Source organism: Gymnodraco acuticeps, unplaced genomic scaffold (genome assembly GCF_902827175.1).
Source record: "Gymnodraco acuticeps unplaced genomic scaffold, fGymAcu1.1, whole genome shotgun sequence".
Lineage (NCBI taxonomy): Eukaryota > Metazoa > Chordata > Actinopteri > Perciformes > Bathydraconidae > Gymnodraco > Gymnodraco acuticeps.
The window spans coordinates 53,379-71,030 of record NW_022990082.1 but is presented as its reverse complement, the minus strand read 5'-3'; the positions used below and the strand labels follow the sequence as shown (position 1 = coordinate 71,030).

Here is a 17,652-nt window from a genome sequence, read left to right as displayed (position 1 = left end):
CCGGCTCTTTGATTCCCCTCTACTCCGGTGGGGATTTGGCAGAAAATGAGATGGCGCTGGAGCGGTCAGTGGAAGCTGAGCTCCGTCATTTGGGCTTTAGACTGGAACTCAAGGTTGATTAGGATCCAGTCGGAGATGTGGATGAACTCCACCTGACCCACTTGATACAAATATTCTATGAATAATGGGGTCATTGAGAGTCAGAAATGTTTTGTTGTTTCCAATTCTGTTTTCTACTTCCTTCCCCCTCATGACAAACATCTGGTCCTATTTATTTCAAGCACATTTCTGCCCATGTTATGCCAGAGAAAGTGTGCAGAACAAGCTTTATGCATAGAACGGGACGGCCCCTGATGCTATTAAAAGGACACATCACTTGCAACAAGAGCAAGACCTACACACTAAGTTGAAATCTTTTTAAACACTTTTTAATTGATCTTAAATGCATAAAAACAAAGATGCATGCACAAAAAATATATTTAACAACTGTGTTCTTATTTTTGCAACCCTCAAACTTAAAATTATTGCAAGATCTATTATACATTTAATTATTTGGTACTAAACTTTTATTTCCCTTTTAAGTTATTTTACTGAAAGTAAAGAAGGCATGTGCATGATACTGGTGTAATGCAATGTTATAGACATCATGTGTGCACCTTTCCACACAGTAGCAGCTATGCTCAGCCAAAATCCCAACTGTGTTCACCAGAGCCGATATTAAGCATCAGGGATTCAGCTCACGTTATAGAAATGTTAAATAAAAATAAAGGCTACCCGAAAACACTCATTGTCTTTCCAAAGACTGCTGATTATTCACACAGACCTCAAAGACAGTATTACATAAATGTTAGTCAGAAAATCTGTTTTTGCAGAAGATTTGTTGCAGATCTGATGAGAAAGGAGTAACAGTGAGTGAAAGTCAGTGTTTGTTTTACCTGGTGATGTACTGCTGGATGCAGTCGAAGCTGCCCTGGGGGTTATCTCTGCCCACATGTGACAGGTAGAAAGTAAACGTTTGCAGTTCACTGGAATTTTCTGACCGTGGTATTGAAATTTTCTGTTGAAGACAAAAGAAGTATAAAACATTCAAATATGAAATCGCCATGAGCTATGCCCTTTTTTAATTAGCGAGTGTCAGAACAAGGGGCAACAGAGCCTTCAAAACCTTTTACAATACAGCAACAATTATTTTCTTTTTTGAGGCATTCAGAAAGCAAATGCCAGCGCTCCATTCTTTGAAAACCTGGCTCAGACTACGTACATCTGTCAGTAAGCCCAAGGCATTTTCTCGCCTGCTTCAAAAACACTGAAAGCCTCAGAAAAATGCAGCTAAAATCTGCTGCCTTGTCTTCCTCCAGCACGGCAGAGTGTTCCAAACGTGTGATTGGAGGAACCGCAGGTAAATGACTATAACAGAAGAACTATGATAGGTATTTCTGCAGTGTCTAGCCTCAACATAGTTAGGCACATCTTATTCCTCCCTGCGAACTCTGCGAACCAGTAATCAGACGGCTGCGGGACAATTTGGTTAAATTGAGGAAATCATTTGTACAACTATGATGCAGATGCTTAGTTTTCTGCTTTAAAATACATCTTGCATTGAGCACTGGGTGAAATGGTTAACATTTGAATGCGGTGCACAGAGGCATGTCAGTAATCTGAGAGAAATGTGAAAGAGAGCCGAGGGTGACACTGAAACTTTGCCTTGGCAATTAAGTCTACCTGATATCACCTCAAAATTATTTTCACACCCCATCATTAAGGATTGACGAGTGAATTAATTTGATAAGTTCAGAGAAAACCAGCAGGAAAGGTAGTTTAAGAGCAGGTAAGGTCAGGCGGAGGGTTGTGTTTCCACGAGGCCCTGGCAGGCTAACCCCAGCTCAGCTCTGCTTTCATGAGCATCAAGGCTGTGCATCACACGGTAACAAAAGATGCTGAATTAGATGGCTCCCCAGTTCAGCTCCTCTTGACCAGTGAGAGCTGAGCTAACCTCCACCAGAGGCTCAGCCGATGACTCACTGACCTCTTCATCAGGAGTCAGACGTGCTGTCAGACAGATCAGCTCTGTTTACTCAAATCCCAACACATGAAGGTTGCATAATATGGCTGACTACAAATAACCACAATATCCGTTTATGTGTGCCTGTCCTATTATGTATTGATTATTTTATTCCCTGGAAGACCTTTGCTTTTAGTTTTCCATAATGCTCCATAACATAACGCACTTACTGCATCTGCCGCACTCTACCTCATACAGATAAATCAATAATCGATACAACTCCTTATTATCATCCTTATGACAATAACCAACAATTTACACAAGGCAAGGCTAGTTTATTTATATAGCACCTTTCAACACGAGGCAATTCAAAGTGCTACACAGGAAGCGGACGATCCCACACCACATTGTGTAATAGGTTAGTACACATTTAAATGACAGGATGTAGAGACATTGTTGGCCGCAGATGTAAAAAGACACTTAAATCCTGTTACAAAGAACAATCTGAAACGTCTGAGGAGCAGAACATCCTGAGGGCAACAAGAAAGATATGTTAAAATGATAAAAGTTCTGCATGTTCTTGCTCTATATTTTCACTGTTGCTACAACCTTCAACCAGCCAGTTGCTGCAGCACAGGCAGTATGAGACAATAGAGCTTTCTGAACATTAAAGTATATAAACATGTCACAGTACAAGATACAAATATGAACATTAGCATAATAGGGCCCCTTTAAATGTGAATACAGCAAATACAGAAGCAACTCCGGTTACTCACACAAAGCCCAATACATCATGTATAAATGGCTTATTCCAGGACCAATAAAGATCAATCAATTCCTTGTAAGAGTGTATTGGAGGATATGCCTAGCCTCAAATGTGACAGTCAGATTCTATTCCTGAGTTTACAGGACAAAACGTGTGGCAGTTTGAACACATTAAATATGGCAACATGTCCTATGCCAGTGTTTAAGGACACCTACATGCACAGCTGATATGCAGAAACATCGATTGTGTAAACCCAGACATGATTAAGAGGCAGAAGGACCAACAAAAAGGAGAGGCTCTATTGACTCACTCTGTAGAGCATAAAAGACGCCTCTCAACGCCAAATGGCTCAGGCTTAAGTAACAAGAGAGTGTTGAAACCCACTATATGCATACACTAACCTACTCATGCGTGATAAAGTGCAGTTTCTTACAAAGCGGGTCACAAGGTGGAAGCTGACACTCCTTTTTTTGTCAATGAGTTGGCCTTTCTCTAGTTTATAGTATACCTGGACTATAAAAGAGTTGTTCTAATGTGATGTTCAATCTTGAGCATTGAAATATGATGTCAATGTTTTGGACTTTTGAAAAGTAGAGGGTGCATCTTGAGGGGTTTGAGGTGAACCAGGTAACATCTAGTTGTGGACGGGGGAACCTCAAACGAACATTATTTTAATGTGAACCCAACTGCTTTCTCGTCTAAGGAAACACAAATAAACCCGCAGCTTTAAATCGGTTTTACTTGCAAATTAAAAACTTTGCATGCAACAGCATCGGTTGAAGTGTTTATCAAAGCTTTAGCCAGCTGTTGACACAAAAGCTAAAGTAAGGGAGCAAGGGAAAAAGGCACACTTTAAAGAGACGACTTTAAACACTGGATGAAGGGCAAAGACTGACAATGAAACACTATCTCTACAAGTAATGATCACCTTTGGAAAGCTTTTCTAGGGCTGGAAGTGGATTTTCAACAGGTGTTCAACCACCCCCTCCTTAATCTGCCTGCAGCTAGCCTCATCTTCTCATTCTGTATGGCAGCTAGCACACAATGCCCCCACGCACTTCACCTAGTCCTCTCTCCAAGAACAGGCGAGAGAAAAGGAGCAAAGAGGCAGAACAACAACAAAACTGATTGAGGCCAGAAACACAAAGCCGACATCAAAGATTAAGCTTTGCTTCATGTCGCCTAATTTCTGTCTTCTGTTTATTAACTTATCCGCAGTCTGTATTTGTTATCCCAAATTGATGGTGCAGACGAAAAACTCAAATAGCCTAATATTATACAACAATGTAAACGCACACAATGTCTCCATCTAATTTTCAGATAACATTTGTAGCTGGAATTTAAAGATTTAGCGTGTTGGCTTTGTCGTCATGTGGTTTTTGGCTCGGGAGACAACATCATTGGAGATTAAAACTGGCTGGAAAACTATTGTAAACTGTTGATTTGCTCGGCCAAAGAGCCATTCAGAGCTCTCTCTCTCCGACTGCCTCTGCCAACAATTAAACGTGCTAAATGGACATCAGTTGTGGATGAGGCTCATCTAGTGTCAATGACGGCTGATTGGGCTCTGAAGCTTCCATTAACTCTCCAACTAGACAGTTAATAGAAGCTTCATCGACCGTGTTGAGTTATTACTGATCATACGTGTTTAATGTAGCTGTTGTATACACCATTTTGTCACTTAAAGTCTAAACTCCGACTTTTCGCTAAATTGCCTGTTTTGTGTCTTTAAATACTCTCCTTTGCAAAACATGTAGGAAACTTGTTATGCGAGTGTGCACTTAGTCAGAGCCCAGCGAGAGCAGCACCAGATGAATGAATATGAGTGAATGAATATATGTGAGCTCAGTCAGCCAGGCCATCTGCTCTGTCATTTAGCCACTTTCTCCCTTCTGACTACCATTCTGATAACAGTGACAGATTCTCCTCCACACACCGAGCCGGCTGCACCAGAAAAATACATGCCTTCCTTCACTCTTCAGCATTAGAACTTTGGATACTAAACATCAGGTTTACCGTGTAAACACGACACATATGCCTGTAATGCTTGTATACATATGCTATTTCGATGCCTGCGGAAAAAGGAGATTTAAAAACAGACACTGAAACAATTGATGGCGGGTCTGGCTCGGTGCAGGATTTCACAGCACTGTTCACAATTTCATACAAAAAAAATTGAAGCAGGGTGGCAGCATGATTCGTTTTAAGAATCCGAGAAGATGCTCAAATAATGGCTGCAAACTGGACACTTTTGGTGAAGAGGACGACACTGGACAAAGTGTTTTCAATTATGGATAACTGTTAGCACCCTCTCCAACATCTACCGGACTGACAGCGGATCCATCCATCTTTCTATTGCCAATGTAGAAATTAGGGCTGAACGATTAATCGATTTTAAATCGAAATCGCAATTTTAAATGATGCGATTATCAAATCGCAAAGCCTGCGATTTTTTTTTTACAATTTTGTTTTTCTCTTCTTGTGTGTCAGTCATCCACACCAATCAGAAAAAAACAACTTTAAAACATTTAAAAAAAAAAAAGGAAGCAAGTGCTGAGTCTCTCATCTAAGTGTTTGTTCTTTTGGCCAATAATAACATTGACCTTCCTGAGATCTGAGGATGTGGCAATTCTAATGTTTCACCATGAAGCATTTTAGAGTAAACAACTCAGAGATCCTCCTCAGAAAATTGAGAAATGTGCAGAAGAACAGGTAAAACAAAAGGTTAATCATTTATCAAACGTCTACCCCAAGGACAGACATTCAACCTGCATTTCTGGATATGGTGCTAATCATGTTACAGCATATTTGATGACCTTTGATAACCTATAGTGTCAACCCCTTCACAGGATGCAGAGTAGGCAGTAAGGTTGAAAGTGAATCTGTCGGAAGAGAGGAGTAGGATATATGTCAAAACATAGGATAGAGCTGCTAGAAATCCTGCTATTGGACGCATTGTGACCAGTAATGCCTACAAACAGCCGCTCATAACAATGTTTTGTACAAAGATGAACCACAAAAATAATCTTTGGACATAAAAGGAGGTCACTAAATGAACAATATTTGTGGATGTCAACTTGGCTCACACACACACACACACTGTTTATAGTCTTTGAGGAGACAATTGCTCATAGAGAGAGTACTGGCCCTCGTGTGAGATTTGTCATTCTCATAAACAACCAGAATCCAGTTGCAGAAAAGGAGGCAGTTTCTTCCATTGTGGGAAATAAGGATCCTCAATCTATTTTATTGCAACTTGTTTAGTTCCTACACTTAGCATACCGTGTGCATTTATTGACTTGCCCCTGATGTAACTCTACTTTTGCTGCAGTAGTGAAAATAGCAGCTCCTCTCTTAAGTGTGCTCTAGCTAAAGCCGCTTTACCACTAGTCATATTAAAGGTCCCATGACATGGCCATTTCTACTGATCATAATTCCATTGTTGAGGTCTACTAGAATAGATTTACATTGTTCAATGTTCCAAAATCACATTGGTTTCTCATACAGCATCTCTGTATAGTATGTGTATTCACTCTCTGTCCTACACACCTTGTTGGAGCTCCATGATAAGTGAGAACTTATCATGTATTAAAAAATAGGTTTGGGAGTATTTTGCCTGCCATGCAAAAAAGGCCCACTTGACGTTTTGTACATTTAGGAACCAAAATAAAACAAATCTTGTGCCAAGAGAGGCTGAGAAATAGTGCCTTATAAAAAGTTCTGTTGACACATGATGGCAAAAAGAACATCATTCAATCCGAAGCAGCTTTCCTACTGCTCTTGAAGACACTTTAAAGACATGGCACTGGAGTGTCATGTTGGTGGAGGAAATAGCTAGCTTGAAAATGATACCCATGTTGGCATGATCACGTGCCCGTTTGTAAAGACGCCAGTTGGAGTTTGAACTTCAAAATGCTCTTCTGAAAGTTCGGAATTTCTGTGAGGCAGGTCATGTTAAATCTAAATTCATTTCTGGCTCAGACACCTGTAATTTGAAATCCATCTGGCCAACTAAAATATTGCCCGTATGAATAAAAGAAAAATACTTTATTTCTTTAACATTATCTCTATGAACCAAAAAACACAGTTTGCATTGAATGAGGAAATTACGAATGCAGGAATACCTTTTAAGACCTCATCGCCACTTCGAATTCCAACCGCTTACATTGGCGACACACTTTACTATATACAGTATTGATTGTAAGATAGCACAACTTAACAGCTGGTGAAAACTCCTTATCATAATTCAGATAGAACAAAGCACAAGAGAATGAATTGTGTGACCAACCCAATGCAAGGTTTATAAGAAAAATAAACCATTAGAAAGTAGTATTTGATTTAGGCATTGTTCCCAAGAGATGCAAACTTGCATTTCCCCATAACGATGTTGTTTAACAACCGGCGTAAACGGACCATCGCGCGCTATCAAGCAGTGAGCGCGCGATGTCCTGTTCAGATGACGTCAAATCCAACGGGATGCCATAAATATACTACACAGAATCACACTACACACCTACGCAATGATTACATTCAGGCACACTTTAGAATACAACCTCTTTGGACCATTCATATACTTAATGAAAACAAGCTACAAAATGTAATAGCTTGGAAAATGCAGTTTAATTTTTTAATAGCCTTAATTTTCGCTAAATTGATTTATCAACTTGTAATACTTTTTAAGACCACCCTGGAAGGAGAGAGCGAGAGAGAAAAATGTATTCTTACCCCTTGGTTTCCATTAAATCTGATCAATGGTCGTGATGAGAGGACCTATAAAAGACCAAGAACAGCATTGTTAGATCATTTTCAAATAACCACAATTAAAGAATTCACAATGAGAATCCATCTTATACTGTAGGTTGAGGTTCCAACAATAAACTGCTTACAAATGTATTTGTATATGAGAAGTTTACGAGTTAAAAAAGACAACAAAATAATGTATAAAAGGCAAAGCATTGCAATAGGCTTGTGGCAAGCACTGCAATATCAGTTCATAAATGGTTGTGAGCTAAATCCACCATCATTTCCTGTTTCTTTATTTCCAACTAGGGTAACGAAGAATAGGTAGCTGAATGTAGCTCCAACATAAAAACCAGTTTAACACATTAAACCATTTGTTTAAAGGAGCCACAGAGAAACCACAACTTTAATATGATTCTATTCAAAGCTTTGCTATTGCAATTTCAATCTGCATTAGCATAACTCACATCATGAAGACAAATGCAGCCAGATTTCAGTACAGAGTATAATAAATGCGTGTCAAGTTTTGCTTAGATCATTCACAAAAATCCAAGTTAAGTTTGTATCTTCCTATTCAAAATGATATTTAAAAACAGATACAATTGCCTTACATCTATGACAAATATACAAAGACACTTTATATATTTATGATAGTCAAATGTGCAAATTAAGATGGCATGTTTAATATAATACACTTCTGTAAGATAGGTCTGTTTTGGAAATGCAGAAGAGGAAGGGTTGATCAGGGTTTTTTCTTTGGCGTTTCACTATCAAATCCACCGTCCAGGGGGATACCCCATGCTATGGATTTATCATCATTTCTTATAACTCCACATTTGGTTTCAGTTTCTCCATTTCAATTAAACCAGAGGCACTCAGCACTTTCATTTCCGTAAGATGAATTCTACAAAGAAATCGAGCAATTCACAGAATAAAAAATAAAAAGAAGGCTAACCTTGTTGCTACACTAATGTGCTGATACTGTTTGTACACACAGAACACATCGAGACAAAACAATGTGTTTTTGACCTAATCTGTATATTCAGAAGTGTTTGTGACACCAGAAGCTGATTTAAGGATTTGTAACTCAGTGTTGAATATCATTTGTTTGGAAACATTACATTGGAAAATGCTACCAACATGAAACAGATTGTAAAGTACAAGAGGACAGTAGGAAGTAAACCTGAATATTAAAAAGAGGAAGGTATTTTACTTTTCTTCCTTGGCTTAGTGGATCACAGTTGATCAAGTGAGAGCATAACGTTTAAGGGAGGTCAAGCCCATTAAAAGACACAACGCGCTTTGTATAAATCCTGACTGATCCTGACCCAGAGATTTGGAGCATGCATACAAAGACTGGTGACCTTTTGTCCTGAAATGTATAAAGCACACTTTTTCCACTTAAAAAGTCCAAATCAGTATTTACAACCAACCCTGGGCTCCAGATATGGGCTGGCTAGACTCTTGAATTCGAACAAATATGGCTATTTATCGGGAGATTTGACTCTTAGCTTTATGATCATGTACCAAACCTTTCTGAGATGTGGATGCATGCAAAGTCTACCCAAACCATCACAGTTTAGCTAGAAATGCTAGATTCTGAGAAACTCTTACATAATCTGAAGTAGTAGACACTTCCCTTCACTCACCCCTCCAATAAGTGAAAGTTTCAATTGGTAGCAAATGGTCACTGCTTACAACTCGTGTTGTGACCAAACCGATTGCACTATTGGATGGCTTATGATCATTTACATAGACATTCATGGTCCCCAAACGTAGCCAAGAAATCTCCAAATCCACACACACTTCTCCTGACTGAGGTAGCTCCACTGCAACAGGACATGTTATCCTTAACGTTGTCATCATTAGCTCAGAAATGTGGACTCATACATGAATTTGTGAAAGCTGACTTCAGTATACTGCATGTTTATTTTTGTACAACATTGTGTTGCCTGTGATGTTTGTAACTGTTCTTTGTGCATACGTGTCAGTAACGAACCGTGACCATTTAAAAATAACCTGATAGTCGAGATTGTTAAAACGCAATGTTAAGATCATAACAACAACATTTGTTTGAGCAATACATCAGAATTGAGCACTAAGGCTTGCTACCGCCAGACATGACTTCATATCACCATATTGACAATGTCATGATTTTGGATTGAGGACACGGTGTACTCGGGGACAGTAATTCACATTGCAATTACCCTCTTGGCATAAACAAATACAACCTTAAAGAAGAAAGCTGCAGTTTCATTTATCTTACCAACAGTATTATATTGTTTCACTGTGTCCCGAGCTCAGAGCCTATGGAGGAACACCAGACCTTTCATGGAGCCACGCTCCCTGGTCTACCCCTGCAATGTTTGACACAGCACCAGTTTTAGCCCTCCCCATCCCCCATCCCAGCACTGCTAATATAGTGCTACCCTCAGCCTGTTCATTTGAATGGGCTGCTGACATGTCACTATTCTCTGGGACCTGAGCCCAGAATGTTCCACAGAGCTAACCTAAGGGACAGAGTGCAGGTCCTGACCATGGATCGATGACAAGGCTATGGATGTTCACACACACTGCCAACCAGAAACAGCATGAGGGTCAGCTGGACATGGCATGGACTCTCTGCCCAGCAGCCTGCGATAAAACTGAACTGATGACAATGTTATTTATGTCTGTTTCCTATTACCTTAATTTGCAGTATTGACAAAGCAAATGTTTATAAAAAGAATCTAAGCAGCATGGATCTCAACTATTTCTTCAACCTGGAGTTAAGCTTTTAACTATTCAACAGAATCTACAACGTATTAGTATTCACATTGTAACACGTACATTATTTCATGGCCCAACATTAGCCACACAAACAACCACCACATTGTATATCTAACTTTACACCAATGCACTCCAGGGATCTTCCAGTTATGAAAAAGTCAAGTTTCTAAACTTTAGAAGTTAAATATTGACCTTTGAACTGGCAAAGCACCGGAGTACTTTTCCCCGTACTTTTCCCGTTTAGTTCCGATAGTGCCTGGAATTTTGCGTTCACACCAAAAAGAGTACTTAGTTCCGAGAACTTTTACCCCCATTTTTAGTGCCTGCTAGAGAGGTGGTAGTATCCTGGGGAGAAAAAAAGTACCAATTTCGATTGGCTGGGCGAATTGCAAACCACGCCTCGTAAAACTCTGAAAAGTTTTGTGAAGCCGCCATTGTATTTGCTGGCATTAGCATTATTAGCATTAGCCCCGCAGATCAACGGAGAGAGAATAACTTATGGCAACACAAAAAAAACATGGGAGCGGTGGAGTGATGATGAGGTGTCGGCGTTCTGGCGATTTACTCGGAAGGCTTCAGTAGAAGCTGCTGGGAGTCCCAGCAGCTTCTACTGAAGCCAGTCCCCAACTCCGGGGACTTCCGGCCGGGGACTTCGGGTGGCAGTATACGCCGTGACGTGGTTTGCGACCTGCCAGTAAACCCAAAGCAGAAGAAGAAGTGATGACAGCGGCTTCATTTGCGTAATCTTCCCTCAGGGAACTTATTCCGGTGTGAACGCGATCTCTACTTAGTTCCATGGGGGTACTAAGTGCTGGCACTAAGTACGGCAAAGTACTTGGTGTGAAAGCGGCTAATCTCACCAGAGAAGTCCATTATTAGTGATGATACACAATGTTCCAAAAATGTTCCACAGTAGATTAAATTTAATCCCTTTTTGACAATAATACATTTCATTTATATAGCACTTCTCATCTGCCAAGACAAATCTTGAAGCGCTTCACAGTAAAGGACACTGATACAATTTGAAAGATTAAAAAAAAGAAAAGAAGTCCTTGACATGCTCAGATTTGTTTTGCCAAACATATTCTAGTATACTCTTTAAAACAATTACTTGAGTCCTGTTGGCAAACAGACTTTGGTATTTTGATATAAAAACAAGCCTATGTTTAGTTAGAGATTTGTCAGATAATCTTAATGAAGCCTTACTGAAAACAAGCACCAGGCTTTCAGCTGACTCATTAATAATACATTCAACAACAGATACGTTTTAGCAGGGTACAAATTCACTTTTAAAAATGAAAAACATACAAGCTTACAAGAAATGTGGCAAAACTCATGAACAATCCCCAGCCTCTTGATACAGATTTATATAAAAACCATATCCTTATACATGTGTTATCTTATACTCTATCAGGTTGCACTCCTAAAAGGATTTCTATGTTTTGTAGTATATGCACACAGGAATAGCCACATCTAAATCCCCATGGGTATGAATGTGGCACCCAAATTGTCAGGTGTTTAGTTGCCTCACTGTCACACTGATGAGATGTTCCGCCTGTCTAGGATTTCAGAGGTGGAAAAAGCACTGGGCACGTCTGAAATGGTACTGGGTGTCCCCGCTCTCAATGCAGTTTGCATGAATCATAGCTGGGTATATCCTGTGTGTAAAACTAGCTGTACAAGTTTACTAGTGTGTTTGACTGATGATTGTCGGGTAGGGCTGCTCAATTAAATCGTATTTTAAATCGCAATTACGATTATGGCTTGCAACAATTACGAAAACAACGTAATTGAAATAAAACGGTTATTTTCTTTTAATTTTAATTGGTTTTTCAGTTGAATTATACTTAAAGTTCAGGGTAATCAACGGTTCAATTTTTTTTTTCTCCAATAAATTGATGTTTTCAAAGTAAATGGATAATCGTTTTTAATAATCAATTATTGACCCAAATAGTCGAGATTATGATTTTTGCCATAATCGAGCAGCCCTATTGTCGGGTACGTTTTTGAAACACGCTGATATTGTACGTTCTTATTGCGGATTTGCTGTACAGACTGTAACTGGCTCTTCACTGCTAGGTAACACACTAACAGCTTTATCAAAAAAAGAGACTCTCAGAAAACTAAAGTGAACTATGAACACATAAAACTGATTTTGCATTATAAACGTGTAAAAAGATGCTGAAAAACCTACATCATAAGGATGATTTATGAAGATTTAAACTTGTGCGATGGGGCCAACATTGTGGATCAACATAAAAAAAAAAGGTTTGGCATGAATGAGGCTGTGTAAACTTGTTAAAACAATGTCAGGAGGTCATTGTTTTCACGCTTTGTGTAGTAAGACATTTTGTTTGCGCTTGTTGTGAACTGGGGACACACTAGACATTTTGTTTTCAAAACCAATATTAGTGATATTCCATGTGTATTGACCAATGTACTACCAGGGTCCCGTTACCAGACTTGGATCTGAGGTATTGTTTTTGGATGAGTTTTGACAGAATATGATGTGCCACATAACCCCTCGCAGTGATACTTACACGTATTGGAACATATCAATAAAGTTGTTATAAACAAATAAACTACATTGAAAAGCGCACTTCACAATTTCTATGACAGCTTCACATTTAAACGACTGGAAAAAACTATTTTTTGGAGACCTATTTCCTTCCATTACAAAATAAAAATCAATCAACTGTACTCTGAACAGATCCAAAGCATTTTGTACAAAGCTGGTTAATTGAAAAGATCTAACATAAAACTGTTTTAAGTACATTGATTTTTACGGCAAAGACGTGCATAAAAGCCAAGCACGTATGATGCCTTTTATACTACTGGTGTTAGCACTGACCGCAGGTAACGACGGGACATTCACAGCGAGTCAATGGTGTCTCTGGCTCATTACCTTAGTACTGCTACCTGAATATTGCAGTGCAGCTGGATATTTTCTTGTACAATTTGATATGCTTTTATCATACTCTCCTACTAAATTATTCAACTTCAGGTTGATATATATATAGATCTGTCATTGATAGGCCTTTGGTATGTTGTCCCGTAGTCTTGACATGGCAGTTTCTTAGTGAGATTATCATGACAAATGAACTGTCTGACCGCACTATGAAAGATACACATGACAATTCACAAGGAGAGAGCGCATTAAGAGATAAAAAGAGAAATCTCCTTACTTAAAGGAATGCTCCACTCATTAGATAATTAATCAAAACTTCAGTATTTAGTGAAACATTATGTTTAAACCATACCCTGAAGAAATCAGCGATATTCCCCGGTAAATAATGATTTTATAGCTCTTTTTTATCAAAACCTGTATATTCCGTCAGGCCGCTGCCATTTTGCCCATTTTCAGTAGTCACGTGATGGTCGTGACGACATCCATGCGTTCACTTTGTAAACACACGAAAACATGGCGAAGTTTTGAGCAATATGAAGAGATTGGAAGGGGGAATTCAGCCATACAGGTTTGAGCCTACTTAGTACTACTTAGTAGATACAATGACTTTGATTACTAGATATGTATGTATGCATGTAGTACCACCCTTGCTAGCGATTCCCTCTCTAGTTTAGCATACTCAGCCTCGTTGTCCCTGGCCCTAGAACCACGATTTTATGGGGCCGGAAAAACTGGGGGAAAATACCCACTAGCCGGTACTACGCTATATGGAAAGGCCACCAAAAACTGGCCTGGCCTGGACGATAAAGGACGTTTAAACGGGGCTACCCGCTGCAATGGAAATGCGCTATAACATACCTTATTCTTACTCCGAGCACTACTTCTGGTCCTCCGTCGCTTCACACTTGCAGAGGGCGATTTCTCAACTGGCCGAACTGGTGTCCTGGTCGGTGATGACACCAGAAAGACCGATGGTACTGCATCTCCATTAAGTAATGGTTGTTCAATAAATCCCATGTTATGTTTTATCATACTCTCAGAGTAGTCGTCCGGAAACTTGAAATGTTCGCTGCATACATGCCTGTGGATCTTTCGGTTCGGGCCGGCCACATTTCGCTAGCCACTGCTTCCGAACGTACTTCCTACGCTTACCTTTTGGCAACAGATGGAACCGAGCATTCCGTGGATTGTTCCTATCTGAATTGTGGCAATGTTTCGCGATACAATGAGGCATATTTGAAGAGAGTAACTACAGGAAATAACATGAACATCAACGTGTCCTCGAAACCAAACGCATGGTTTACGTCACGTCCGGTAAAATGGCGCCGCCCACAGTGTTTATGTTATTTCGGTAATTAATCAGTTTAAAATCACTGAAAATGTCATCGGATTAAAAAAAAAAAAAATAGACTGGCAGAAACTGGTCTGTTTTATCGGATGATAAATTTTTTTAAATGAGTGTCATGAGCATACCATTCCTTTAAACAGGGATGCACGATAATTATCGGCCCGATATTAGGAATTATGACGTCATCCCGATAAACCCAATACCAGTATTAATATCCCCGAAAATGTAAAATATATTTTTTGGGTACAAAAAAAGAAAAAATACTCCGGTGTGGGTGGATTGGGATGAGGGGCGCTTGTTTTTCACTCGGCTCCTCCCGTTTTGCCAGTACTGTGGTATTAGTGGTTTAGGAAGAGGGGAGTTCTTCACAAATCCAGCGCTCCCTAACTCATGCCTGGCTGTGACGTGAAGCCAGGACAGTAAACAAACATGTCGTCGGTGGTATGGGCGTTGGAGCTATGTGCAACTCAAGGCATATGCTCGAACCGGAGCTGCCTGGACGCTGCAATCATGTTGCGCACTATCCGTGCTGACTTTTCGTACAATGTCCCACTGTCTGGCTTCCTGCATAAAGTCAAGTGCTCGGCGCAGTTGTGGCGAAATGTCGCTCCTCTGTTTTCATTTAAACAGCTCCGTATATCCGTTAGCATCTGGTGCTAGCTAGCTGCGCTAACAACAACAATGCACGTAAGGTCTCTCGCTCGGGCCACACATACACACCCTTCAGATGGCCAGTCGGTGCCTTTATATATACAGTCCATCAGTGACGTGCAGTCAGGGGAGGCAGAGCCTCACCTGTCATACTCATAGACTGGCCATACTACAATGTAACGGAAAAACAACTAAATAGTAATAATAATAAAATGTCTCCACTGATCTGTGTTGTAAATGTGATTTCTGTTTGATTACAATCGCTTTTTATAGTCAAAATCAGCAAATTTGCCGAGCTCTGCTACAACTACATGGGAGCGATGAGGAGTGAGGCAGGGACGAGCTCTGCCTCACGTAAGCCCACAGTAACTTGCTGGAGCGCGGGCACTAATTTAGCGCGGGCACTTATTTTGTGAGCGCGCTCAAGCCAGTTGTGTGGTAAGGTGAGGCACAGATGAGCTCTGCCTCACCTCAGAATGCGTCACCTCACAGAAACTGTCTGGAAAGCGGGCCCCAAGCGCATGCCTGCACCATCTCACTGCATGTCACCAATGTAATGTTTGTAGATCCCTTTATTACATTTATCCTCGCCATCCGTAGTCTCGAAATAACTTATTTCACGTATATATGATATTTAGGCTCGCTGGTCTCATCATACAACGGCAATGAAAAAAGCACCAGGGGAGGCAGTCATAACCTCTGCCGCACTGAAGGGGGCGCACGTGAGCCCACAGGTCCTTGTTGCTACTGTTATTCTACGCAGAGACGGTATAGACGCGAACAACAAACTAGACTTTTGAAACTAGAGGAAGATAAGGAGGACTTGAGGAGATTGTTGTCCAGAAGGATAGCATGGACTTCATCTTCAAGTCAAGGTAAGACCACATTGGTAATGAAAATTGGTTCTTACTAAGAAAGAACAATCCAATATTTAGATTGTGGGTATCCTTTTGTTGAACGGTCTGTTTAAAATGAATTGAAGCATCAGACCAAAAAAGCTTTTGAAAATAACAGAATATTTCGATTAAGGTCAGAATATAATATTTGTAAATCTGTCTCTGAAAGAGTCAGTGCCTCACCAGCCATGAACCTCACCGCACGTCACTGCAGTCTATGGTCGGTGCCTGCCGGTGAGCGTGGAAGTGTGGTCTGCCACAAGCGGGCGGCAGGAGCGGGGCTGTCTGCATCAGCTTGTAGATGGTATTTTAAACTCGATGCGCTCTGAAACTACGGGGCGGCCAAGGAAAAAAAATACACATGCGTTAATCGCGTTAAAATAATTAGTGGCGTACATTTTTTCTTGTTATCAGTATCGGTCTTGAGAAGCAGGAAGTTATCGGTATCGGTGTCAAAAAACAATATCGTGCATCCGTAAAACAGTCTTTTCAAAAGAGGAGAGGCCTCATTGACTTAGGAGATATCCTTCATGGTTTGGCCTAGTGCAAGTTTTATGAATTGATGCAGTCAAGTTTCAGGAATTAAATCTGTGTAATTGCATTACTCCTCTACTGAGAGATACAACATCCTCAAAGCTGTAAAGGCTATACGCAGATGATTCTTATGTGTGCTTGAATTTTTTTCCTCTGGCTCTAGTCAAAATGTAATTATTTGACCCACCTAATTTTCAAGCATCACAGTGCTCCATTACTGGTCAAATACCACCAGCACAACGCATGTTGCTGGACCAAAGATCGAACACTGCACTGACTGACCTATTGGAAAAGACAGAGCAAGTCATGTCGTCTGTCCCGAGTGCAGTGACACCAGGTTGACATGGTCACTTGTGGCTTCCCTGTCACAGGGCAGAATAACACCATGACATTTAGAGTCATATTTGGCCATAGTGGTTATGGTCATCTCATGCTGTGTCACGTGATCTGCTGAAAGTGAGGGGTCAGCATGCCTTAAATAACCGTAGCACTGGCACAGGCTGAACAGCATCAAGCAAAATAAAACCAACCAGTCTCCATTACTTCCCATACTATTTCTATAGGGGCCGAGATAGGAGCTATAGAGTACAGCCAAGCACATGAACAAAACTGACTTGGTGTAAATTGACCTCCACAGTGATGAATGTAGCCTGTCAACACAGCTAATTACTGAGGATTGATCTCCATGGGGACAAAAACCTCTTGCATCCGACTCTTTAGAAAAATGTATACTGTAATTTATAATCTGGAAGGCTTAGATTATGGAGAGGGTGTCAACGTTAAATCTATGAAAACAGACAAAGTCCAGTAATGAAAGATTTACCTGGATAAGAAACCAAAGTGCAAGCTGAGTAAATGAGAGAATCCACTATCATATTGCAATCAGACCCCCTTTCTGTGGTGACAGTGTGATAAACTCATCTAACAGTACTGAGGAAACCCCCGCATGTAGAGATGTAGTTCAAAGACAAACAACCCATTTCAAATAAACACAATGGGTTTCCTGAGAACACTTTCGGGAAATAAAACAAGATTTAA

At 40.3% G+C, this 17,652-nt stretch overlaps 1 protein-coding gene across 1 annotated transcript in view; it reads right to left on the bottom strand.

Moving 5' to 3' along the window:
• The window catches only part of ell (elongation factor RNA polymerase II), a 37,154-nt gene that overhangs the window by 13,527 nt on the left and 5,975 nt on the right, over positions 1-17,652 (bottom strand). The window contains exons 2-3 of the mRNA XM_034216253.1: positions 7,494-7,538; positions 936-1,057 (exon numbers count right to left, since the gene is read on the bottom strand). Coding sequence (XP_034072144.1) covers positions 936-1,057; positions 7,494-7,538 — 167 coding nt within the window. The remainder of the gene's footprint in view (positions 1-935; positions 1,058-7,493; positions 7,539-17,652) is intronic.